Source organism: Rhineura floridana, chromosome 18 (genome assembly GCF_030035675.1).
Source record: "Rhineura floridana isolate rRhiFlo1 chromosome 18, rRhiFlo1.hap2, whole genome shotgun sequence".
Taxonomy (NCBI): Eukaryota; Metazoa; Chordata; class Lepidosauria; order Squamata; family Rhineuridae; genus Rhineura; species Rhineura floridana.
This window is the reverse complement of record NC_084497.1, coordinates 24,715,700-24,741,499: the sequence shown is the minus strand read 5'-3', so window position 1 is coordinate 24,741,499 and position 25,800 is coordinate 24,715,700. Positions and strand designations below refer to the sequence as shown.

The window sequence follows — 25,800 nt, the reverse complement described above, 5'->3', positions numbered from 1 at the left end:
AATCCGCTGTGTCCCATTAGAGAGATTGTGTTCTAAATTTAGCTTCATTTGCAAGCGAGATGGGCCCATGTCCCCGGCGGTATTTTATTAATGGCCGTTCCTGCAGGGAGCCTGATGTTCCTGGGGCGGAACAGGTCTTCTGGAGCGGCCAAGTGGTGGCTGGAATGAAAGGGTGGACATTTGTCAAATCTGCTCCTCCGAGGTGTAACATTTCACCTGGGCAACTCCCTCCCTCCCTCCCTTTGCCTGATTCTCTCCTTTATTATTGTTGTTGTTATATGCCTTCAGGTCGACTACGACTTATGGCGACCCTATGAATCAGCGACCTCCAAGAGCATCTGTCTTGAACCACCCTGTTGAGATCTTGTCAGTTCAGGTCTGTGGCTTCCTTTATGGAATCAGTCCATCTCTTGTTTGGCCTTCCTCTTTTTCTACTCCCTTCTGTTTTTACAACAAAGCCTGAACTCAAGAATTATTACTTGTGTAACATCCCTATTCACATAGCGACTCTCCCCCCACAAATCAGTGCTGCGTTTGGGGGAGAAGGGGGCTGTGGACAAAAAAATGGTCCCAGTGCCCCCCCCAGCCCCTTTTGAGCAAAACTTTGCAGGGTATGAATGCAAGTAAGCTTTATTCTGGGGCTGCGTGAACACCATACATTGTAAGCACCCTCAAAATATATTGGGAACTATAGTTTACCCCTCACAGAACTACACTTCCCAGCACCCTCTACAAACTACCGTTCCCAGGATTCTTTAGTGTGTGTGCGTATGTGGGATTAAATGCACTTTAAATGTATGGTTTGTACGCAACCGCGCGCCATTTCCGAAGTAAGCGTTGCTATAAGTTCTGTGTCCAGAATTGCAGCCTATGATTGGAAGCTCCGCGAGGCAGAGCACCTGACCAGCGCCACCACGTTCATTATTCTGCAAACGTACAAATGCACTTTTGGATAGCCTAAGGGGGGGGGGAAGCAGGAAGGCCCTTTTTGCCCCCTCCCCCAGGGCCAGCGAGAGTTAACGGCCCTCGGGCAAATGGGGAGGGCCGCTGGGAGGAGCCGGCGTCTCCGGGATCCCACCCGAAAGGAGGCGCCAGAGCTAGCGCCGCCGACTCCAAGTTGCCACTTTGAAAATGTCTCTGCCGTTTACCCGGGAAAGCCGAGGTGGCGGGAGGGGGCTCGCCTTGGCCTGCTGCCGGCCGGGACTTTCCCGGGCGCCGAAGCCACGCTAGATCGAGGCCAGGAAAGAAAGCCCATGCCCCGCCGCCAGCCATGCTTTGCAGCCTCCTGCTCGCCCTGCTCTGCCTGGGCCGGGGGCCGCGGCCAGGAGGAGCCCCGAGCGCTTGGGGAGCCTCTACGGCGCGCGGCGCGCAGCGAAAGCCACCGCCTGGAGAGGATGACGCTGGCGCGGACCCGTGGTGTCCTTACAAGGTGCTGAGCGAAGGCCGAGACGGAGGCGACGGGCGGCTGTGTTTCCGCAGCCCAGCGCGGGGCTTCCAGTGCGCGCCTCGCACCTGCAAAGCGCACCGCTCGCCCGGGCGCGCCCTGCTGGCGAACGTCCTCCTCAACGGTAGCGTCCTTTTGCAGTGGGGCTGGCCTCCCTTGCTAGCCGAGGAGGAAGAGCAGGAGGAGGCGGCGGCCGCTCGGGTTGGCCCGCTGCGCGGCTTCTCCCTCTCCTGCTCGTGGGAAGGCGCCTACACGCGTTTCCAATGCGATCGCGTCCAGCTGGGCGCCGCTTGCCGGGACTACTTGCTGCAGGACGCGCACGGCAGCGTCCGCTACCGCCTCTGCTTGCAACCTCTCTTCTTCTTCTTCATCAACGGCAGCGACCCCGATCCTCCTCCTTCTCGCTGGCTTCCGGAGTGCGTGGAGTTCACCGTGGAGCCGGCCGGCATGCGGGACATCGTGATCGCCATGACGGCCGTCGGGGGCTCCATCTGCGTCATGCTGGTCCTGATTTGCCTCCTGGTGGCCTATCTCACCGAAAACCTAACGCCCCCCGCCGCTGCCAAGAGAGGGGACCGAGGCGGCCCTCCTGGGAAGGGTTTGAGCACCGAGGAACGGCGCAGTGAGGCTTGACTTTAACGTGGGGAGCCGGCTAGGCGGGGTGCGGTGGGTTCCTCTTGAGTGTGGCAAACATACCTCGGACGTCCCTGCTCGCATTACTTGGGAGTAAGCCATAAGGAGGCATGGGATCAGGGCCCTCCCCTCCCCCAGTCCTGTTCAGGCTTTCTCGGAAGTAAAACACTTTCTGAGGAAGCCTGCCTGTTCCTGGGTAAGGAACAGGCTGCCCAGGTGAGATGGCCCAGCCCCGCTCACGTTTACTTGGGAGTAAGGGCTGCAGTACTAACGAGGAAAGATGCCTAGGATCCGGTTGTAAGTTAGGGCTCTACAGGATCTCTGAAGGATTGGCTTTTCAAAATCCTTTTGCTCAGTTCAAAAGGCACCCCCTTTGGATTAATTGCACAACCATCTCTTTTTTTAAAAAAAATACTTCTGATATAAATGTTTGTTGCTCCTTCTTATCATACATTATTATTATTGTTATTAAGAGAGAGAGAGTCTTTATTGCTCAGAGGCTGCCACATTTCAATACATATAGAAATTCAAAAGATATACAGGAATACAAGTTAACATCAGTGGGTCTACTCTGAGTAGAAATAGTATTGGATACAACCTATTTATTATTATTATTATTATTATTGCATTTATATCCCACCTTTCCACCAAGGAGCGCAAGGTGGCATACAAACATGGTTCTCCCCCTCCCAGATTTATCCTCACAACAACCCTGTGCGGTAGGTTCAGCAGAGAGACAGTGACCAGCCCAAGGTCACCCAGTGAGCTTTGTGGCTGAGTAGGGATTTGAACCCTGGCCTCCTGGGCCCCAGTCGGACAGTCTAATCACTTTGCCGCACTGGATGCCTCTTCCAACAGGCCTGCATTACATGAAGACGTGGTAGGAATTTAATTGATTGACCACTTGATTAAAACTCATGTGTTGTGGCAGCTGGGGGGTGCATGCAGATGACCTGTTCATTGAGCATTCTTCTGGATCTGTGTCCAGGGAGGTTAGACGGCATTAAGTATTTATTCCGATTTGTTGGGAGGTAGATTAGAAAACGTTGCGTCGAGCAAATGTTATGTCACCTTGTCCAATGCATTTCCCCATCGCTTTTCCTTCATTGCAAAAAGCTGGATCTTTTGGGGTAGTGGGTTCCTTGTGCAAGACCTCCAAATCAGCTGTCACTGTGCAGCCTGAACATGATGGTACGTGATTGAGTCCAGCTCGAAAATAGCTGTCGATGATGAAGAGCTTTGCGAAACGAGGTTTGGATCGTGCCCCATGAAGGGAAATCCTCCCTTGTAGCTCAGGGCTGATCTATGTACATCATGTGACAACTGCCCCATAAAGTGACGAATTGACATGAATTTTGGAATGAGTTGCTTGGGGGTGTCCGTTGCCACAGGGAGAAGGTCCCTGTTGCTCCAGGTCACCTTGCTTATGAGGTTCTTTGAGAAGCTCACCGTTTTCAGCCATGTCAGCATGCTAATATAACCCCTCGCTGGCTTCGCCCCTCACGTTAATTGCCCGCTCTGAATTTTGAAGAGGCTTCTCCGCTTTTGGGGAGCAGGGGTGTGTGCAGATCCCGGAGATACAGCCCATGTCTGTGTGGCCGTTGGCATCCAGCTATTAGGCAAGGGACTAGTGTCCCCGTTCTCTGGAAACAGGCGGGAGATAAGGAGGGAAGCTAGGATGCAGGGGAATCCTTGGGTGGGCGGGGCTTTGGGTGGGCGGAGCTTTAACTATGGATATAAGGGGTTGCACCTTCCCCCTAGGAGCAGACTGAATGCCAAGACTGAAGTTGAGTGAAGCGCAGGAATAAATGTAAGTGCCCCTGAGTGTGTGCAGAGTTCCCTTTACTCTCTGCTAAGTCGCCATCCCTTCTACCACCTGGATGGGGAGGAGGTTGGCTGCATGGGCTTCTTCAGCAAAAGTGTGGAAGCATCCCTCTTTGTGCACCCCATTGAAGCAAGGTACAGCCTCGTCCTTCCTTTTGAATGGACCTTTGCCCAAGGATGCCTGCATACCTGCGTGTCCTCGGCTGGATCACGGATCGGAGCCTAGACCTTCTTGCCGAATACGGATGGATGCTGCTTCAGCTCTAGAGCAGAGAGCCGACCTATCTCATCTGCTGTATGGATCTTTTCATCCATCGTGGCTGGGACTTGTTTCTCTGGATCCAGACCACAGATGGAGCTGATATCTCAAGTCAGAGGAACCAGTCGCTTCTCTAACCAGCTGACATCCACCCAACAGCTTAAGCTTAATCGCTCCCAGTTTCTTAATGATTTGGTCTGGGAAGCTGTCTCAAGAGCCGAGTCTAATTTTTGAAGTGGGAAACCGAAGAACTCGCATGTGTATTTGAGGCTCTCCAGTCGGAATCGGACATTTTGAAATGCGCTGTTTCGAACTTCCTTTTAAAAATCAAAAATCGTGGAACAACTTTTTATATGCTGTTGTGAGCCAGCATCTGTTTAGAAAGGGGCAGTGGGTCGCAGTTAGCACAGGCTGGCGGAGGCTGGCGGTATATCCCCAAAACTTTAACCCTCGGCACAAAGAAGTTGATCTCTTTTTAAAAGGGGGGGAGTGGTTTCAGGTTTTGTATAAACAAAGAATTTAAATTCACTAGTTTCAAATTGTTGCCAAAAGTTGTCTCGTGTCTGATCATCATTCTCGTATAACTTTAAGGGAGATGGAAATGCCTGAGAAGAAGGTGCATTGAAAGACCAAATTCAGTCTCAAAATTAGAATCTTAACGCGTTAGAAACATATAAGTTAGACTGAGGTACTCAGTATGATGCCCTTGAGGTGTTTCTAGGCTCCAACTCCCAACTGGCTGCGGCTGCTGGGAGTCGTAGTCCAGCAGATTTAGGAGGGCGCCATGTTGGCTACCCCTGGGTTATTAGGCTTTCCTTTAAAATAATACCACTTGCATTAACGGTTAGGTAACTCCGTTGGCTGAATTTTCCCTGGATCACTTTCTAGGGAGATAGACCTTTATCTTGCTCAGGTGCTTAGATATTTTTGTTTACTTCTTCTTGTTTTGTGGTGGAAACCCTCCAGAGGATGCTGAACTTGTGTCGGCCCTAGGCAGCCATCATGGCCAGTGGTCAGGGATGATGGGAGCTGTAGTCCAGCAACATATGGAGGGCCACAGGTTCCCTAATGCGTTGCTTGAGTGGGCAGCCACCACGTGCTTTCTTTTTCCCAAGAGCGCGTGCCAACTTTTGCTGCCATTTCTATGGGGAGGGGCTGTAGCTCAATGGTAGATCATCTGCCTTGCATGCAGAAGGTCCCAGGTTCGATCCCCAGGTAGGGCTGGGAGAGACTCCCTCCCTGGAATCCTGGAGAGCTGCTGCCAGTCAGTGCAGACGATACTGAGCTAGCTGGAGCAAGGGTCTGAGTCAGTGTAAGGCCACTTCCTATGTTCTTGTTCCTCAGCTGATCAACCCTAAAATAGTTATCGTGGGTGGGTTAAGCCGGGAGAAGCTGCAGTGGATTGTAATCCACAGCTTTGTCGGATTCTGTTGACTCCCTGGAACCCTGCTAGGGTTGGGCGTTTGACCAGTGACTTGATGGATTATTAATATGAATATTATTATTTGGCCTGCCCTTCCTCTAAGGTCCTAGGGTAGGTTACAAGAGTATTAAAATCAGTGGGTTGTATCCAGGGCTAGTTCTGCCAGGGCCGGCGCCAGGCCCTCTCTGCAATCCACGGCAGGGTCAGGAGCCAATGCTGCCATGGATCGCGGAAGGGAGCGCTACCCACCCCCCCCACCCTAAGGGGGGGGCCTGAAGGCCCCAGGGGCCCTCGGCCAGGGCCCAACCTGGCCACCCTCTGGCACTGGCCCAGAGTAGTCCCATTGAAATTAATGGACAAGCCTGACTAAGGACCATTAATTTCACTGGGTCTACTCTGGGTAAAACTTAGTTGGCTGTAAGCCAGTTGAAACAGTTTGCAAACGGAAGAATAGGGTGCATCCTAAAAAGACCACTCTTGGGTGTCGAGAGGCCAGGGTAAAGAGGTGTGTCTTTGGCATTCACTGGGAGCTATGCAATGGCGATGTGTTAATTAGGAGAAAAGTTGCACTAAAATGCTGATGATTTTTCATGAGGATTTTTTTTTTTTTAGAAGAATCCGCAAAATGTGGAGAATCGAATTTAAGGTTGGGAAAACGGGGAACTGAAAGAACCAACATTGACAGATCCTTATCTCCAACCCTCAAGTTGAGACTATGTAAGGATTCCCAATCCTGAGCAACTCAGATGTCGATTGATACCGTTTGTCCATGCGAGTTATCTTAGTGTAGGCCCATGAGATGCAACAGGGGAAATGACTTCTGTCCCTGAGCCACCGTTTTCCATGTGGAACTGCGTTGGCCCCAGAGCCATTATTTTGCACTTTGGTAGACCTTCGAGTTCTAGTTGTTTTAAAGGTCTGACAACCCTGAAGTTTGTCTATGCCTGTGCAACGGAACCCATCTGCTGCAGAGAATTCTGGGGCAAGTTCTAGAGCAGGCACTGGGGAACCTTTGACCCTCCCATTGTTGTTGAACTCCAACTCCCATCATGCCCCAGCCAGCCAATAGCTGGGGGGTGATGGGAGTTGGAGTCCAGCATCAAATGGAGGGCAATAGGGGAATGCAAGATGCATGTGGGGCGCCAGTCCCATGGGGCCTCACCATGATCCTGTGTGAACGGAGAGCATCCCCTTTCATGCTTGATGCTCCCCTCTGGCTGGGGATTTGCAGGGAAGTGTCAATAGTGGTGGGGAGATTGTCATTCATTACTGTCTTCGCTACTGGTCTTCTCAGTGAGGATTGCAAGAGTTCCCCCAGAGACCCAGTTTGAAAACCACCGGACTGAGTAACGGCAGTTGTACATGTTAACTGTCGTGCGCATACTCCATTACGGAAGCATTCTGTACTAATGCATGTGGGACCTGCGGCAAAACGTTGCTGTGCTCCTGTTCGGCATTCCAGCCAGCCATGCCCTTTTCCATGACTGTCCCTTCCATGCCCTTTTCTAGGAAACTCCATTCTGTTCCCCTCTGGTTTTTCGTCTCTTCCACCATGTACACACATACACACACATTCACGATTCTGTGGCAACTCAGCTGTTTTTGGGGCCTCCACTCCAATTTTAGGGTTTGCTTCCCCCCCCCCAACTTTTGCAAGCCTTGAGGTTTCCTTATACATCTCTTGTGTGTTTGTGTGGTGCCATCATCCCTTACGATTGCCCACACTGGCAGGGGTGATGATGGGAGTTGGAGTCCAACAACGTCTGCAGGGCCAAAGGTTCCCCATCCTTGCCTTAGAGGAGGAAGGGCAGGGGTTGACACCCATGAAGAGGCCCTCAAGTCTGAAAAGTGGAGATCTGGAGTTTAGAGGAGGGAGCTAGTCCATGAGGGCAAATGAGGCACTGCCCCACCAACCTCAGCCTGCCCCCACCTGCCCACCTTCTTATTTACAGCCAGTCCAGAGGGTGGTCCTGCCTGTCAGCTTCCTCCTCCTTCATGTTGGCCTTGTGGAATAGCCTTTCCCAACCTTTGGAGCCCCCGGACGTTGCTGGACTACAGTTCCCATCATTCCTCACCATTGGCCATGCTGGCTGGGCTGATGGAAGTTGTAGTCCAGCAACGTCTGGAGACCCAAAGGTTGGGAAAGGCTGTTGTGGAACTCAGTGGGGAGGAAGATGGGGCCCAAACTAGAATGAGTTGGCTCTGCCTCTCTCTCGTTGGATCCGGATCAGCCTCTCATTGGCTTTGGTTCCACCTACTGTTGGGCTCCCTCCCTTCCGACCCACCGGTCCAAACGGGTGCTGCCTCCAGCCACCGCTGCCAAAGTGATGGTAACCTTTAAAAAGCATGATGTAGAATCTACTGTTATAGGGATCTCCTGTCATCCTCTGTCACACCAATGCACTGTAGCTGTCTTTTGGCAAAGACCTGTCCATCATTTTGCTAGCTATTCTCCCCCGTTAGGCCGGCTTGATCTCAGCCCCTCTCGCCGGCTGCTTCTGTAACAGTCCAGTTGTTGCCACACTTTGGTATGAATCATCCCGTGGCTTCAGTGTCAAAATTAATGCTTTTTCCTGGTCACACAGCACTGTCGGTTTTACAGGATAACAAATACTCGCTGTTGTCTCTTTTAGTGGAACTAGAGCTATAAAGGCATTTTTTAGTTAATGAGCTGCTAAATTTCTTTGAATTGATTTAATTAGTTTTCTTGGCAAATGTAGAAAAAACAACCAGACAGTTGTTGGATCTCATCGGTAGGAGATCTTTTGGAATGGTGATTGTGGTTTCTCTCAAGTAGATAAGCCAATAAAGTTGTGTCTAGTTATGTGGCATTTCTACAGCAATAGCAACGTACATAGGTGGTTTCCCTCATGTTAACGGATGGGAACTGTGCCCCATAGAGAATAATTAGCCCAAGGCTATCTGTTACATTGCTGGCTTGTTTTTTCTTCCTGTTATTATTTTTTTAAATAAACGGTTACCCTAACACGCAAAGTGGCTTACACACAATTACATATGTGGATTTTTTGTAAACAAACCAGTTTCTGGATACCGTCTCTTGGTCACTGTGTGCGTGGCCAAGAAATGGAATTCAGGATGCAGCTATGCAAATAAGGAGCGGGCTCAATTCTCAGTGGCTCTTATTATCCTCTGCCAGGAGCTAATAAAAGTTGATTTAAAACAAGAATATGTTTCAGTCCACCTTTTCTTTTTGTGTGCATAAATGTAATGATGCCGATACTCCGTTGTTTATGGGCAATCCACATGAGACGCGGCTTCGAATCCTGGTCTCCCAGTTGTAGTCCAGCACTCTAACCACTATGCCACACTGGCTTGGATTATTTTTCTGCCTGTTGTAGCAGTTGTAATGTGCCACGCTGGTGCCGTATTACAAATGGAATTCCTACGAATTTTATTTCTTAGATACGGTTTTTTTCATTCAAATTCCAGTTGCGATACCATGAAATACAATCGACAAGAGAGAGAAAAGAAGCAAACAGAAAGCAATTCAGAGTCCATGTGAAGTTCATAGAGTGGATGAGCCACCTCCCACCTTCAGCCACAAATCCAGAGACATGCCACGGACCACCTGAACAAAGCTCGTGGACCACTGGTGATCCACGGACCACGTTTGTGCCTTGTACCTCTCTGTTCTCTGCATTTTGGTTTGTTTTTTAAATGTTCATTGGGGTGTGTGTTGATGTTCCAAACAAACAATTGTGCACAATCCAAGTTTGTGTGTGTTTTTCCCCCCCACAGTCCCCCAAACTCAGAGGGTATATCAACCTCTCTCTGCCATTCCATTCTCTCCTTTTCGAAAGGACATTAATATCCCTAAAAGCAATCCCCGCCCCACCAAGTAATTGCAGCTCTTAAGAAAAAGGCTGCCAGGCCAATTCTTCTTGATCAGCCCTTGAATTTGTTCTGGCGTCTCAGAGCGGCTGAAAATAACTTCCTCTGTTGCTTTTCTCTCCTCTGTCTATTTTCTTTCTGCTCCTTTTCAGGGTGATAAGAAGAGAAGCCAAGATCAATATGACTGACCTTGAGCTTAAAATGGAGGCCGGGGAAGGATCCGTTTAGGAAGCAGAGTTTCCTTCCCTTTTAAATGGGGGTAATTTGATTTATTGGCATGATAACGCTGCGGGAGGCTTGGAAACAGTGCACTGGGGAGATAGAGATGAGGCGTGGCTATGTGTACAATGGTCTGACTCAGTCAGTATAAGGCAGCTTGCTTTGTTCCTATGAGGGGTCCTATCTAGGGATGGGGAGATCTGTCTCGGTTCTCTGTTTCTCATTAAATTAAATGAATTAAATTCAGTTCTCTACATTTCTACAGCGATCTGCGAAGGTTTTTTTTTTAATCCTCAGGAAAATTCTCCACCATTTTAGTGCAAATTTCTCCAAATAAGCACATTTTCATAGGCAGTTTTGACGAAGGTGCACGTTTTTGCAAGCCATTTCTCATAATTTCATGCCTTTTTGCATGTTATTTTCACTCATTTATTCACTTTTATGCACACTTCCCCCTAACATATGCATTTTTGTAATTGTTTGGCAAACTGCATCCCAACATTCTAACAAATGCAAATTTCAAAGGATGGCTGTGTTTCGCTTCTCATATTGTTTCGGAAATTGCAAACTGGATAAATTCTGCTTGAAATGCGAACTGAATCGAAATTCTCACCCATTCCATCTTTGCCATTTGAAAGATCGTGCTCAGGACAGTGAAACAGAGAGGCCTGCTGTGCCTGAAAAGCTGGTGGCGAACACATCTGCCGGGCCAGCGGACCAAACAGCTTCCCCAAGCACAATGAGGCAGCGTTGTGCAGTGGTTAGAGTGTCCGGTTAAAGGCCGAGTGTCAAGATTTGAAGACGGGCTTCTCCTTGCGCTGGTTTCATGGCTCAGTCATGGAGCCCCTACTTTGCCGGCAAGGTTCAATCCAAGGCATGTCCCGCTAGAGGCGGGAAAGATTCCCTGACAAAAACCCTGGGGAGCTGCTGCCAATCAGTGTTGACAACACTGAGCTAGATGCGGCGCCAGTGTGACTCAGTATCAGTATCCTAAGCTTGTTAATAGCATCCGCAGCTCAGAGGCAGATCGCCTGTTTTGCATGCAGAAGGTCCTAAATTCAATCCCCCACCATCTCCAAGTAGGGCTAGGCAAGACTACCACCGGAAACCCTGGAGAGCAGCTGCCGGTCAGTGCTGACAATATTGAGCTAGATGGACCAGTGGTCCCACTCAGTATGAAGTGGCTTCCTGGTATCTCCCTTATGTCTGAGCCCAACACACTGCAGCCAGATCGCTCCGTGAAAGGCGGGTATTGACTTTCATTAACATCTCCCCTTCCCAGCTGCCTCTGGCTCTGTCCTTCCATACAGTTGGCCAGCGGAGGAGAGAGAAAGAGAGACTCCTCTTCCCCATGCACGAACACATGACTGCATGTGCGCACACACATACATAGGAGGCCATTCAGCTAAACGGGGACTATATTTGGAACGGACGGGTGTATGTGAGGCAGGAATAGAATGCAGCAATGACACCGCTCAGCTTTTTCAAAGGGCTGTAAATAAAGGTGCCGCCTCATCCCCAATGCAGGCAGAGGAATGTCGCAGGACGTACACGTGCAAGAGGTGGGGAGGAAGCTGGTGTGTACGCCGAAGCATATCTTTCTGTGAGGAGTTAAGAGCTGAAGAACAGCCCTGCCAGATCAGGCCAAAGGCCTGTCATCGTCCTGCGCTCTGTTAAGAACATAAGAGGAGCCTGCTGGATCAGGCTAGTAGCCCATCTAGTCCAGCCTCCTGTTCTCACGGTGGCCAACCAGATGCTGCAATGGGAATCCCGCAAGCAGGACCCGAGTGCAAGAGCACTCTCCCCTCCTGCAGCTACCGGCAACTGGTTTTCAGAAGCATTTATTGCCTCTGACCGTGGAGGCACAGCACAGACATCCTGGCTAGTTGCCACTGATAGCCCTGTCCTCCATGAATGTGTTCAATCCTCTTTTAAAGCCATCCAAGCTGGTGGCCAGCACTGCCTCTCGTGGGAGCAAATGCCAGAGTTTCACTATGCGCTGCAGTGAAAAAGCACTTTTCTTTTGTCTATCCTGAATTCAGCTTCGTTGAATGTTCGTGAGTTATGAGAGAAGGGGGAAAGCTTTTCTCTATCCGCTTTCTCCATGCCAGGCATAATTTTATACGCTTCTATCATGTCGCCTCTGACTCGCCTTTTCTCTAAACTAAAGAACCCCATGGCAAGCCCGCAAGCGGAACCTGAGTGCAAGAACGCTCTTCCCACCTGTGATTCCTGGCAACCTGGTTTACCCGGTCCGGTTTCTTGGAAGGAGGTCGCTGGAGGCTAGATTGGCATTTCTGTAACGTTTGCATTTATTTACAAACATACCGGTTGGACGTAGGTGGAAGCATGCAGCTTAAACACCCCGACAGCCAGCCAGAGTACACTGTTCCCTGATATGGCTAGGTGGGAGACAGCCAGCATCCTAAGATGCCTAGAGAGGCCAAACCCAGCTGTCTGTCTCTTTCTCTCTGAAGGAGAAATTATATTTTACCTGCGCTACACAGCTGGCCTTTAAGTGCGGTATTGGTGGTGTGGTCCTGTGCTGGATTTATTTTATTTATTTATTTAATTAATTTGTATCCCGCCCTTCCTCCCAGCAGGAGCCCAGGGCGGCAAACAAAGCGCTAAAAACACTTTAAAACATCATAAAAAACAGATCTTAAAATACATTAAAACAAAACAGCGTTAAAAACATTTAAAAAAAAAACTTTAAAAAAGGGTTAAAACATTATTAAAAAACATATTAAGCAATTCTAACAGAGACACAGACTGGGATAGGTCTCAACCTAAAAGGCTTGTTGAAAGAGGAAAGTCTTCAAAAGGCTCCGAAAAGATAGCAGAGATGGCGCCTGCCTAATATTCATTCATATGTATGACAAAAGATCAAAGAGGGAAGGGATGTGTGTGAATCCAGCTTAATATTCCTTTGTCAGATGCTCCAGGTTGGGTGTGTGTGTGTTCAGATGGTTAAATTCAGGCTGTCGGGTGTTTAGGATGCAGCGTTCATTTCTGCTGAGTCACTGATTGCAGGTGAAGCCTTTTATAGCCACAGAGAAGAGGCGCTGGGAGAGGTTGACGCTGAATGCAAAAGAGCATAACCAGAGAAGGGGGGGGAACCCTCTAGGGCCTTAATATGTGTCAAGAAGACTGATTACAACTCGGCAATCACCTGGCATCAATTTTTGGTGCCAGGAGGCCATATGAAAAGTACATAGCAAAGTGCTCCTGAGCTGGTGCAGAGTACATTTTCTTGAACGCTGAGAAACTACAGAGAGATCCCTTAATCCAGGGGTTGCAGGAGAAAGCTCCCCAGTGGACTCTTACTGAAAATATCTGGTCTGACGTTAAATGAGCCTTTGATAGGTTGTTGTTGCCATGTGCCTTCAAGTCAATTTCGACTTATGGCGACCCTATGAATCAGCCACCTCCAGTAGCATCTGTCGTGAACCACCCTGTTCAGATCTTGTAAGTTCAGGTCTGTGGCTTCCTTTATGCAATCAATCCATCTCTTGTTTGGCCTTCCTCTTTTTCTACACCCTTCTGTTTTTCCCAGTGAATCATATCTTCTCATTATGTGTCCAAAGTATGATAACCTCAGTTTCATCATTTTAGCTTCTAGTGATTGTTCTGGTTTAATTTGTTCTAACACCCAATTGGGTGCAACCCAATGATAATAATAATTGCAGTGGGGCTATTCTCCAACAAAAAAACAGTTTTCGGAGGTGTTTAGACTGGTGGAACATCTTCCTGCTGTTGCTTCTATCTTCAGCTTGATAAAGAGAAAAGAGTCCTGTTTGACCTTCTGTTGTGCTAACTGAGATGGGAGCCAAGAGTAGATTAGACAGCACCCGATTTATTTGTTTGCTTGTTTAGATTTATCACCTGCCCTCTTGCCAAGGGCTCGGAAGGGGATCAACCACTCTGCCTTTCCAAGGGGACGATTTGGGAACTGGCACCCTGAGGCCTCTGTGCGGGCCCCGGGCGATCCCTTGGTCCCAGCCCTTCCCTTCTAACAGCATAACACTGTTGATATGATTGTTCTATTAGAGGCTGACTTGGGATCAAGGAATTAGCTGGAGTTGCAGACTTGCTGCCAGTTGCTATTATTAGGGGCATCACAGTAGCTTCGTCCTCAGATGGCGGAAAAATTGCACACCTTCCAATTTGGCTGCGGCTGATGAGAGCAATAGTCCAGAACATCTGAAGGACACCAGGTTGCCAAAGGCTGCTTCAGCAGATGCAGTGGATCTGAATGCTGTGCACTCCAAACAGCTGGTGCTCAGCACCAGGCCTGCCTCTCCTTCCAAATCGGTGCTTGTTAATTATGAGCTTTTACCGGGCCTGTTTTAATAGCAGATGGATTTGGGCTTGAGAGCGATTCCTGAGATCTTCTCTACCAGAAATTGACTTGTGGTCAATGGACTGCGGTATGCAATTTTGCAAAGTGGTCAGCGCATAGTCCCCGGACCAGAACAGGATGCGGTGGTGCTCAAATGGTTTCCCTGGGTGTTGTGGAAGAACGTCTCATCTGCTGCCAAAGAGCCTCTGGAAGGTTTCGATCAATGGCTTTTGTTTCAGTCTGCCCTGGGTTTTATAATTAGATAAGGAATGGGAGGGGGTGGCCTTGCATGGTATCTCCCTAGCCCAGCAACAGCTTTCCTTGCAATTACATAGATCATCTTGACATCCACACCGCAATCTATGCTGATCATCGGTGCACTGCATGAGCAGAAAATATAAAAGGTCTTCCAGAACTATTATTATTATTGGTAGTAGTAGTCATCATCATAGTATTATTATTATTATATTATTATTATTATTAGAATATTTAGAGGATTAATGGGTTTGATTCGCTTCTCAGCCTGTCAGCTGAGATCAAGTGTAGTAATACTGTCGTGGTTAGCTAATGGGAATTGGTATTATTGGACTGCATGCAATTACATTACTCCTGTCCATTAATTTCAATGGGTCTACTCTGAGTATTATTAATGTTGGATATAATCATCATTATTACTACCCTGTTTAGTTTATTGTTGTTGCTGCAGCTGCAGTTTTTAGCTGATTAACTGGTTTGAGTAATCCGTTAAAACATTTGGATTGATTAAAGAATTCCTTATCTAATTGGGCAGCAGATTTGGGGTTTTTCCCCTCTTTCCAAAATTACTTTTAATACAAGCACATATTCCAACTGCAGGAGACGTGTGTGTGTGTTTTAATTTCCCAAAATTACTTTTAATAGAAGTGCATATGAAAACCGCAGGTGGCAAAGGCCTCTGGACAGAAAAGGGACCCAAATGTTAACTCTGATAATAAATAAATAAAAATCCTTGCAAGAAAAAAAAAGCACATCAGGGATAATGTTTCTGTCTTACCCTGTTTCTTCTGCAAGTTTTGATGTTTTATGTGGGGGCAGGTTGAAGTGGTACGGTCCATTCTAGTGCCTCCAGACTCTACCACCCTGTTCCCTCCTCGTTCTGTGGAACATCTGTCTAGCCTGAGCAAGGATTGCCAATGTTTAAAAGTGGCCCTTGTGTGCTTTATACCAAGCCAGCATTGGGACATTGCTCCATCTAGCTCTGTCTACACTGACTGTCGGTGGTTCTCTAGGATTTCAGACAGGGGTCTCTCCTAGCCTTACCTGGACATGCTGAGGATTGGATGTGGGACCTTCTATGTGCAAGGCAGATGCTCTGCCACTGAGCTATGGCAGTGCTTTTAAGACATAGGAACACAGGAAGTTGTTCAAAATTGAGCCAGACCATTGGTCCATCAGTATTGTCTACACCGAGTGGCAGCAGCTGTCCGGAGTTTCAGACGGGGCTCATTCCAAGTCCGACCTAGGAATGCCAGGGATTGAACTTGGGACCTTCCGCATGCAAAACTCTCCCACTGAGCCACTACCCTTTCTCGTCAGAAGAAGAAGAAAAAAAGGGGGGGGGGAACCCCAAGACGCCAAAAAGTGTATTTATAAAAATAATTCCAAAGCAGTTTATTAAAAAGACAAGCCCAACGCATTTCGGCCACCCTGTATTTTGGCTTTCGTCAGGGGTGAAGATGGAAAGTAACTTTTGCTGAAGAGATTTCAAACAGTATAGTCAAAGATTCCAGATGCCATCCTCCTTCGGTGCCCTTTCTCATGCCCAGATGCTGGATGAGATGGACTTTTGGTCTGATGCAACAAGGGTTTTCTTATGTTCTTATTTATTTTATTTATTTATTTTGTTCGATTTATATACCGCCCACAGCCCAAGGGCTCTCAGGGCGGTGTACAACATGGATAAAATACAATAAAATCACAAAAACAGTGAAACGAGCAAATAACCAAGATAGATTAAAAACACAAATAGGTTAAAATGCCTGGGAGAATAAAAAGGTTTTAACCTGGCGCCTAAAAGATAACAGTGTAGGCACCAGGCGCACCTCATCGGGGAGACTGTTCCATAATTCGGGGGCAACCACTGAAAAGGCCCTAGATCTTGTTACTACCCTCTGAGCTTCTCTGTGAGTCAGAGCTCGGAGGAGGGCCTTAGATGTTGAATGTAGTGAGCGGGTAGGTTCATATTGGGAGAGGCGTTCCGCCAGGTATTGTGGTCCCGCACCGTGTAAGGCTTTATAAGTCAAAACTAGCACTTTGAATTTGGCCCGGAAACAAATAGGTAGCCAGTGCAAACGAGCCAGAACAGGTGTTATATGTGCAGACCGCCTAGTCCTCGTCAGCAGTCTAGCAACTGCGTTTTGCACTAGCTGTAGTTTCCGAACTGTCTTCAAAGGCAGCCCCACGTAGAGCGCATTGCAGTAATCCAATCTAGAGGTTACCAGAGCATGCACAACTGAAGCGAGGTCGTCGCTTTCCAGATAGGGATGTAGCTGGGCTACCAAACAAAGGTGGTAGAACGCATTCCGTGCCACCGAGGCCACCTGCGCCTCGAGAGACAGGAGTGGATCGAAAAGAACCCCCAAGCTATGAACCTGTTCCTTCAGGGGGAGTGTAACCCCATCTAGAACAGGTTGAACATCCACCATCTGGTCAGAGAAGGCGCTCACCAACAGCGTCTCGGTCTTGTCAGGATTGAGCCTCAGTTTATTAGCTCTCATCCAGTCCATTATTGTGGCCAGGCAGCGGTTCAGCACATTAACAGCCTCACCTGAAGAAGATGAAAAGGAGAAATAGAGTTGCGTGTCATCAGGATACTGGTGACAACGCACTCCAAAGCTCCTGATGACCGCACCCAGCGGCTTCATGTAGATGTTAAAAAGCATAGGGGACAGGACCGATCCCTGCGGGACTCCACAATGGAGAGTCTAGGGTGTCGAACAATGTTCCCCAAGCCCTACCTTCTGGAGATGATCCACCAAGTAGGAGCGGAACCACTGCCAAGCAGTACCTCCAACTCCCAACTCCATGAGTCTCCCCAGAAGGATACCATGGTCGATGGTATCAAAAGCAGCTGAGAGATCAAGGAGAATCAACAAAGTAACACTCCCTCTGTCCCTCTCCCGACACAGGTCATCATACAGGGCGACCAAGGCTGTTTCAGTGCCAAAACCGGTCCTAAAACCAGTTTGAAACGGATCTAGATAATCGGTTTCATCCAAGAGCACCTGGAGCTGGCTAGCGACCACCCGTTCTAAGACCTTGCCCAGGAATGGAACATTCGCTACCGGTCTATAGTTGTTCAAATTATCTGGGTCCAGGGAAGGTTTCTTCAGGAGTGGTCTCACTACTGCCTCTTTTAAGCAACTAGGGACCACTCCGTCTCTCAAGGAGGCATTTATCACTTCCCTGGCCCAGCCGGCTGTTCCAGCCCTGCCAGCTTTCACTAGCCAAGAGGGGCAAGGATCCAGCACAGAGGTGGTTGCACGCACCAGTCCAAGCACCTTGTCAACGTCCTCAAGCTGTACCAACTGAAACTCATCCAATAAATAAGGACAAGACCGTGCTCTGGATACCTCATTAGGTTCAACTGCCATAATACTGGAGTCTAAGTCCCGGCAGATGCATGAGATTTTATCTTGAAAGTGCCCAGCGAACTCGTTACAGCGGGTGACTGAAGGTTCTATAATTTCCTGAGGGCTAGGATGTAAGAGCCCTCGGACAATTTTAAAGAGCTCCGCTGGGCGGTTGAGGGATGATTTAATAGTAGCAGCGAAATATCGCTTTTTCGCTGCCCTCACCGCTTCTGTATACAGTTTAGTGGAGGCACTTACCAAGGCGTAATTGCATCCGTCAGGAGTACGCCTCCATCTGCACTCAAGCCTCCTCCTCTCTTGCTTCATCGCTCTCAGCTCCGGGGTATACCACGGGGCTGCATGAGCTCTGCATGGGAGAGGGCGCGCAGGAGCGATCGTGTCCACGGCCCTGGTCATTTCCGTGTTCCACAGTTTGACCAGGGCTTCGACAGGAGCGCCTGTCTTATCAGCCGGAAAATCCCCCAGAGCCCTTTGGAAACCCAAAGGATCCATTAGTCTCCGAGGTCGGACCCGCTTAATAGGTCCTCCACCCTTGCAGAGGGAAAGGGCGGCTGTAAGCCTAAACTTCAGCAAGCAGTGATCTGTCCATGACAATGGGGTTGAGAAAAATCTCCCCACCTCCAGATCACCGTCTCCTTGTCCAGTGGCAAAGATCAGATCAAGAGTGTGCCCCGACACATGCGTTGGGCCAGTAGCAAATTGAGACAGCCCATGGTTGCCATGGAGGCCATGAAGTCCTGAGCCGCCCCAGATAAGGCAGCCTCGGCATGAATGTTGAAGTCTCCCAGTACTAATAGTCTGGGGGACCTCAACAGTACCTCTGACAGCTCAGTTAGGGAAGCTGTTGGGCAGCAGGGTGGACAGTACACCAACAAAATTCCCAGTCTGTCTCTTTGACCCAACACAAGGTGGAGGCATTCCAAGCCAGTCGTCACCTGGACAGGGTGCTTGATGAGTGAGAGAGAACTCCTATAGGCCACAGCCACCCCACCTCCCCGGCCCTCAGATCTACCACAGCGCTGAACCGTATACCCAGGTGGGCAAAGCTGGGAAAGAGTAAGTCCTCCCTGATCACCCACCCAGGTCTCGGTTATGCACGCCAGGTCGGCACCCTCATTGACAATTAAGTCATGGACGAGGGAGATCTTGCTGTGTACCGACCTGGCATTTACAACTGGCAGGTGGCAGCTCTCCATGGTTTCAGGCAGGAGATGCCAAGGACTGAAGCCGGGATCTTCTGCATGCAAGGTGGATGCTCTGCTACTAAGCTTACAAATAAAAAGACCAGCCAAGGAAAAGGACAATGGAAAAGAGGGTAGCAGTTACTGTACACACAATTCTATCCATTCCAGCCTGCTTGGAAACATAAGATATCAGCTGGATCAGACCGAAGGCCTATCTAGTCCAGCGTCCTGCTTCCCACAGTAGCCAATCAGGGGCCTCTTGGAAACCCGCAAGCGGGGCACTTTATTTTCCAACCTGTTGCAGTCCTTAGCCTGGGTCTACCCATTACATTTTCTTTTCTTTTCAAAAACCATTCTCACATTGTTTTGGCTTTGACAGTGCAAATGTTTGCGGCACCAGGGTGCCATCTAGTGTTCACCTGGCATCTTTAAACCAACCGTTTCCAAAAAAGGGACCAACGGGGGAATTAGGAAGAACCTCTCCTGTGATGATAAAAACAAAAGCAGCCGCTGGGAGACTTTGATTCAGAAGTATTTTCAGGGCCCTCCTATGCTGGTCGGTCGCCTTAAACTAGGATTGAGGGACCTGAGGCCTGGAGGGCACATGCGGCCCTCCAGGCCTTTCTAACTGGCCCGCAGGACTCTTTCCAGGCCAATCTCTCACTGGCTTTACTTTGCAACTTCTCTGAGAGTGGGATAATGCCTCTTGGTTGCCTAGATGGAGGATAGAGAGGAGTGTGTCTGTGTGTGTAGCAACTAGGCTACTGTTTGTTGTTGTTATGTGCCTTCATGTCGATTTCAACTGATGGCGACCCTATGAATCAGCGACCTCCAACAGCATCTGTTATAAACCACCCTGTTCAGATCTTGTAAGTTCAGGTCTGTGGCTTCCTTTATGGAATCAATCCATCTCTTGCGGTGGGTGCCTTCTGACCTGGGGGGGTCTCATCTTCTAGCATTATCTCGTGTTGCATTTTGGGTAGTCTATTCATAGGGTTTTCGTGGTAAGAGGTATTCAGAGGTGGTTTACCATTGCCTTCCTCTGAGTCTGGATGCATCTTAGTCTGGTGTCTCAGCTTTGACCATTCTGTGGCCTCTGGAAGAAAGCCTTTCTGAAAACTTTGCAGGGGCTCTTTACATTCCTTTCTGCAAACTTTCTGCACAAGAAGGAGAGGCGGGGGGAGGGGAGAGCAGACACAGCAATTCTCTCTCGAATCACCCCGTTAGCTGCTTCCCTTGTCAATTTTTGATGGAAACCCTTAATTAGGTTAAAGTCATCACTGTCCATTCCCAGATGGCTGGGCCTTTGCATCTCACTGCAGTCTAATTACAGCCATCCCTCAGCGGTTCGTATGCCCAACTGATGGCTTTTAAAAAGAACATCCAAACTACCTCCTGTCCATCAACATTTTCAATGTTTTTTTCCTTTGCCTTTGCAGTTCCATGGATTTCCACCCAACAGTCCTGAAACTCTTCACCCTTGGCAGTGCCGTTGACCTCAACAGCGCCCTTTCAGGCATTTGTGGTAAACACATAGCGGAGCGCAGGTGGCCTATGCCCCAAAATATATAGGTCCTTGCCTCACTGGATATATGAGGCTGCCTTATACCAAGTCAGACTCTTGGGATTGTATTCAGTTAAGTCCCACTCAGAGTAGAGCCACTGAAATGAATAAACCTAAGTTAGTTGTGTCTATTAATGTCAATGGGTCTTCTCTGAGGAGGACTGTCATTGACGATCACTGTTGGTCCAGGTAATTCTGAGCTTTCTACCCTGATGGGCAATAGGTCTCCAAGTTTGCAGGTCCTTAGTCCGGCTCAGATTTGGAACCTGGGGTTTTCTTGAAGGAGGAGCCGGAACCAGTGGAGGCTGGTCAATTAGGGTGAATGTGGCACTGCCCCACCAATCTCAGCCTGCCCTCAGCCAGCCCTCACCTGCCTGCCTTCTTACAACTGTCCAGTCCAGGAAGAGGTATGGCCTGCCAGCTTCCTCCTCATCCTCTGTCTCAGTGTTGCTCCATGCAGAATGTATTGGGGGGAAGATAGGGACAAAAGTCCAATTAGTTGGCTCTGCCTGTCATTGACTGTGGGGCTCAATCTGCTGTTGGGCTCTCTGCCTTCTGCCCTGCCAGTCCCAATGGGCATCAGCCACCCCTGGAGAGATCAGCCTTGCTCTTTCTCCTCCTATGGGCCTATTTTAGAGCAGCTATGTGTCCTGCTTTTCGGAGGACACTTCTCTAGCTACAGGAGTCCTCTGCTTGAAGGGCTTTCTGGTTAAAGTCCAGTGTAAAGATTAAGAACTGTAAGAAGGGAGAACAGGGGGCAGCCCTGAAGTTGCCCTTCAACAGTTAGCACCTGGAGGAGAGACTGAGGGGCCACACAGGTCACCTGTCCACATTCTTCCACACTGTGGTGAGATTTATTTCTTGTTGTTACGTGCCTTCAAGTCGATTACGACTTACGGCAACCCTATGAATCAGCGACCTCCAAGAGCATCTGTCATGAACCACCCTGTTCAGATCTTGTAAGTTCAGCTCTGTGGCTTCCTTTATGGAAATAATCCATCTCTTGTTCGGTCTTCCTCTTTTTCTGCTCCTTTCTGTTTTTCCCAGCATTATTGTCTTTTCTAGTGAATCATGTCTTCTCATTATGTGTCCATTTTAGCTTCTAGTGATAGTTCTGGTTTAATTTATTCTTACACCCAATTATTTGTCTTTTTTGCGGTACATGGTATGCACAAAGCTCTCCTCCAACACCACATTTCAAATGAGTTGACTTTTCTCTTCCAACTTTCACATCCATACATAGAGATCAGGAATACCATGGCCTGAATAATCCTGACTTTAGTGTTCAGTGATACATTTTTGCATTTGAGGACCTTTTCTAATTATCTCATAGCTGCCCTCCCCAGTCCTAGCCTTCTTCTGATTTCTTGACTATTGTCTCCCTTTAGGTTAATGACTGTGTCAAGGTATTGACAATCCTTGACAAGTTCCATGTCCTCGTTGTCAATTTTAAAGTTACATAAATCTTGTTACTATACTTTAATCAGAAATACATCCACACAAATACCTTAGTACAGGGGTTCCCAACCTGTGATCCATGGACCACCAGCTGTCTGCGGGCTTCATTCAGGTCATCTGCGGCATTTCCATGAAGAACATTTACAATTTGAATTCTGTAGGAGTCTATGGAATTCGTATTGTAATACAATGAAGTACAATATAAGAAAGAAAGGAAGCAACAAAAACAAAAACATATAGCATCCAGCACAGAACATTCCAAATGGTACAACAGGCAGAAAAAATGTTACGTGGTCCTCCAAGACCATCAGCAATTTTCAAGTGATCTGTGGGGGAAATGTTTGGGAACCATTGCATTAGTGTATGGATGTTTTTTGCAAATCTGTGTCCTCTCTTTTAGCAATGTGTAAGTGGCCACCTACCTTGTCTACAGTACACACACCTACAGTAGCTTTGTCTGAGTTTTCAGTTGTGGAAGTGTTTGAGAATCCATGAGTTCTAACACACCCTCCCCTTATGGAACTGCAATCCCTTGGAATTGTGGGAGGGAGAATGTTTGTTAAATCATTTTGCGTCTATGGTACCAGAAGATAAAGCACTGGACAGGTTGCTATGTCCCACCTCACCTAATATTCCCAAGATTCTTTGGAAGAAACTTGGGTCCCTTTCAGACATCCTTTTTATTGTGCATTCATGATGATTTGTGCTAATGATATTATCAGGACAGTTATATGTGATCCCGCTTTTGCTACCGTTTGTACCTTCAAAAGTCTCGGGGCAGATATACTGCTTTGTTTCCAATTGTTGCATGTCTCGTAACTCCCTTCCGAAATCCTACAACTTTTCATATCACAAATGTTCAGTTTTTATTGTTCCGCTGTTGTTGCACTATATAGCACGAGAGTCTCTCTCCAGATGGCAATAATAATAATAATAATAATAATAATAATTTAATTTGTGGGTCGCCTATCTGGCCAATGGCCACTCTAGGCGACGTACAATTTAACAACAATACATTACATCATAATAAAATACATCATAAAATACAATATAACAATAAAACAATAAAACAGTTCCAGTACAGAGTAGTAGGCTATTCGTCATAAAAATTTAACCCTCCCCGTAAGTCCCAAAGGCCTGTCTGAAGAGCCAGGTCTTCAAAGCTTGGCGGAATACATTCAGGGAAGGGGCATGTCGAAGGTCATACGGGAGGGAGTTCCAGAGAGTGGGGGCCGCCACTGTGCCCTCTCTCTTGTCCCCGCCAACCTAGCTGTTTTAGTTGGCGGGATTGAGAGAAGGTCTTGTGGCAACATTGGGGAAGCATTGCAAAACAACGTATAAAGTGGAATGATGTGTGGACGGTTCACAAATGCAGTATTATTGTGTCAATAATACATTGTAGAAGATACACATAAAGACCAGTTTGGAGCTCTTAAAGATAGTTTAAGTGGCACAATATCATATTATAATGTAGATAGGGCCGGAATTTCAAGCAGCCTTGCCTGTTTGTGATGTCAGGATTCTAGAACATTTTATTGTCAGACATCTCAGCACATTGGAAAGATCCCACATGGAAATCACTGAGCCCTTAGCGTTTTGGTTCTTTTGTCAACAGCACGATGCTGGATGCCAAACTTCTACAAACGCCAGCCGTGATAATTGACAATGGATCTGGGTCGTGTAAAGCTGGGATCGCAGGTGAGGATGAACCACGGTCAGTGGTCATGTCCGTCGTTGGCCACCTTAAGCAGAAAGTGGAGGAATACTACACTGGGGAGAAAGCTTTCTCTAAGAAAAGTGCTGTGTTATTGAATTATCCGGTGGTGCGTGGCTTTGTTTCTTGTTGGGATGACATGGAGAACCTCTGGAAATACATCTATAAACATGAACTTAAAGTAAAAGCCAGCGAGAGGCCTGTGCTGCTCTCTGAACCACCACTGAATCCACTTCAGAATCGGGAGAGAACAACAGAGGTGATGTTTGAACGCTTTAACGTTCCAGCTTTGTACCTCTCTGTCCAAGCCACACTGGCTCTTTATGCATCTGCGCGCACCACTGGGCTAGTGATGGACAGTGGAGATGGAGTAACTCATGCTGTCCCCATCTACGATGGATATTGCCTACCCCACGGTGTGTCCAGGCTTGATGTGGCAGGGAAGGACGTGACCAATTACCTTGCCAGCCTCCTTTTGGGAAACAGCCACAATTCCTTAAGTAGGGCAAAGAAAATAGTGGTGAAGGACATCAAAGAGAAGTTCTGCTATGTGGCTTTGGATCCCAAGCAAGAGGCCGAGAGGAAAGCAGATAAGGTCCTGAAGCTGCCAGATGGAAGTGCTGTCAAAATCAATCATCATCTCTGCCAAGCACCAGAAATCCTTTTTGCACCAAAGACCATTGGCATTGAGGCACCAGGCATCCAAGACATGATTACCAAGAGCATTAGAAAGTGTGACAGGGATATTTGCGAGCCCCTCTATGGGAACATGGTCCTGTCAGGGGGATCATCGCTTTTCCAAGGGCTGGATGAGCGGATTTTTAAAGAGATAGAACAGCAAGTCCCACAGGGGGTTCCTGTGCGAATCATAGCACCCCCAGAGAGAACCTGTGCTGCCTGGCTAGGAGGATCCATTATTACTCACCTGGTCTCTTTTGTACCAATGTGGATTACTTGTGAGGACTACAGAGAATTTGGGGCAGCCGGGATCCACCGCAAGTGCTTTTAAGAAGGGTGTATATTGAACTGAATACCAAAAAGAAATAAATAAAAAATAAAGCAGATTTGTGAGGTTGTAACACGAATAAAAGTGCAAAGGGTGTTCAGTTCAACAGCGTGTCTCTCTGTTTACAGGTGTGACCTTCATTTTAGGATCATTATGTTTGTGTTTTGTTCTGAAGGAGCTTTCAGGACAGTAAAAAGATAGGTTTCACAGTTTCACGCAATATACTGAAGAACAGGTTTGGCATGAGGAGTTTTTTTAAATTCCCCCTCCCTTTCAGTTTTTTTCACTAGGAAAATCTGGAAAGGAAAAATAGGGAAGAACCTAATTTTGTCGTCTTGATTTTCCTCCATTTTTCTGGGACATATAGCTATCTTCCACCTTTTTACTATTGGGGTCTGTCTTATCTCTTGTTTGCCTTTCAAGAGCTGGAAGCTTTGTGACATCACAGGCACAGCCTTATGGCATCATCAGGCTCTGCTGTATGACACCACCAGGCCTTATGAATCTCAGTCTTTGGGATGCTGCTGTTGCCATGACTACCATAGCTTTTAAGAAGTCCCTCTTCCCCACGGAACTTTGGGGACTGTGCTTTTAACAGAGGGCTGTATCCAATGTTAGTCCTACTCAGAGTAGACCATTGACATTAATGGCCCTAAATTGGATAGTAATTTCAATGGGTCTACTCTGAGTTGAATTTACAAGATCTGAACAGGATGATTTGTAACAGATGCTATTGGAGGTCGCTGATTCATAGGGTCGCCATAAGTTGTGATTGACTTGAAGGCACATAACAATGACTCTGAGTAGGACTAGCACTAGATAGCGCCCAGAATTCCCAGCATCCCTTGTGAAAAGGTGTTAATAGTTTAAACTGGTACATAAGCTGATGTACTTTTTTTCAGTCTAGGGAGGGCCACGCATCTCTAACTCAGACTTAAACCTGATTTTACTTTTAACTGTCATTTCTTCAGAGAGTCTGTCAGAGATGCTTTCCCCCCTCCTGAGGACTACATTTTCCAGCTTTCCTGAGGACGGCAAAGAAATCTGGGACATGTAGTCTAAAGAATGTGAAGGCCTCTCCAATGGGAATTTTTTTAGTGCCTCCTCCGAAACTACATTTCCCAAAATTCTTTCGAGGAAGGCAGGACACTTAAACACATCCCCCTTCACATATGCCTATGTGAAACATCTCCCACTCCACCTCAGTTGTTGTTGTTATGTGCCTCCAAGTCGACTTCGACTTATG

General features: G+C 47.8%; 1 protein-coding gene across 4 annotated transcripts; it reads left to right on the top strand.

Annotated features, from left to right (window-relative positions):
• Positions 1-1,613: 1,613 nt before the first annotated feature.
• Positions 1,614-24,642, top strand: LOC133372515 (actin-related protein T2-like). 4 transcript variants are annotated; one of them, XM_061601251.1, is made up of 2 exons: positions 1,614-2,066; positions 23,450-24,640. In XM_061601251.1, the coding sequence occupies exons 1-2, from the start codon at positions 1,708-1,710 to the stop codon at positions 24,555-24,557; spliced, it is 1,467 nt and encodes a 488-aa protein (XP_061457235.1). In that variant the 5' UTR covers positions 1,614-1,707; the 3' UTR covers positions 24,558-24,640. The 4 variants fall into 4 exon arrangements, with proteins under 4 accessions (XP_061457235.1, XP_061457238.1, XP_061457236.1 ...); XM_061601254.1 differs by having other exon boundaries at positions 2,027-2,110; positions 23,450-24,642; XM_061601252.1 differs by lacking the exon at positions 1,614-2,066 and adding an exon at positions 13,912-14,209 and having other exon boundaries at positions 23,450-24,642.
• Positions 24,643-25,800: the final 1,158 nt, after the last annotated feature.

Excerpts from the sequence above, each read along its gene's own strand:
- LOC133372515 (XM_061601251.1), top strand. The coding sequence starts at position 1,708 with ATGCGATCGCGTCCAGCTGGGCGCCGCTTGCCGGGACTACTTGCTGCA. Across the intron at positions 2,067-23,449 it reads GAGCACCGAGGAACGGCGCA|CACGATGCTGGATGCCAAAC; the intron begins GTGAGGCTTGAC and ends TTTTGTCAACAG.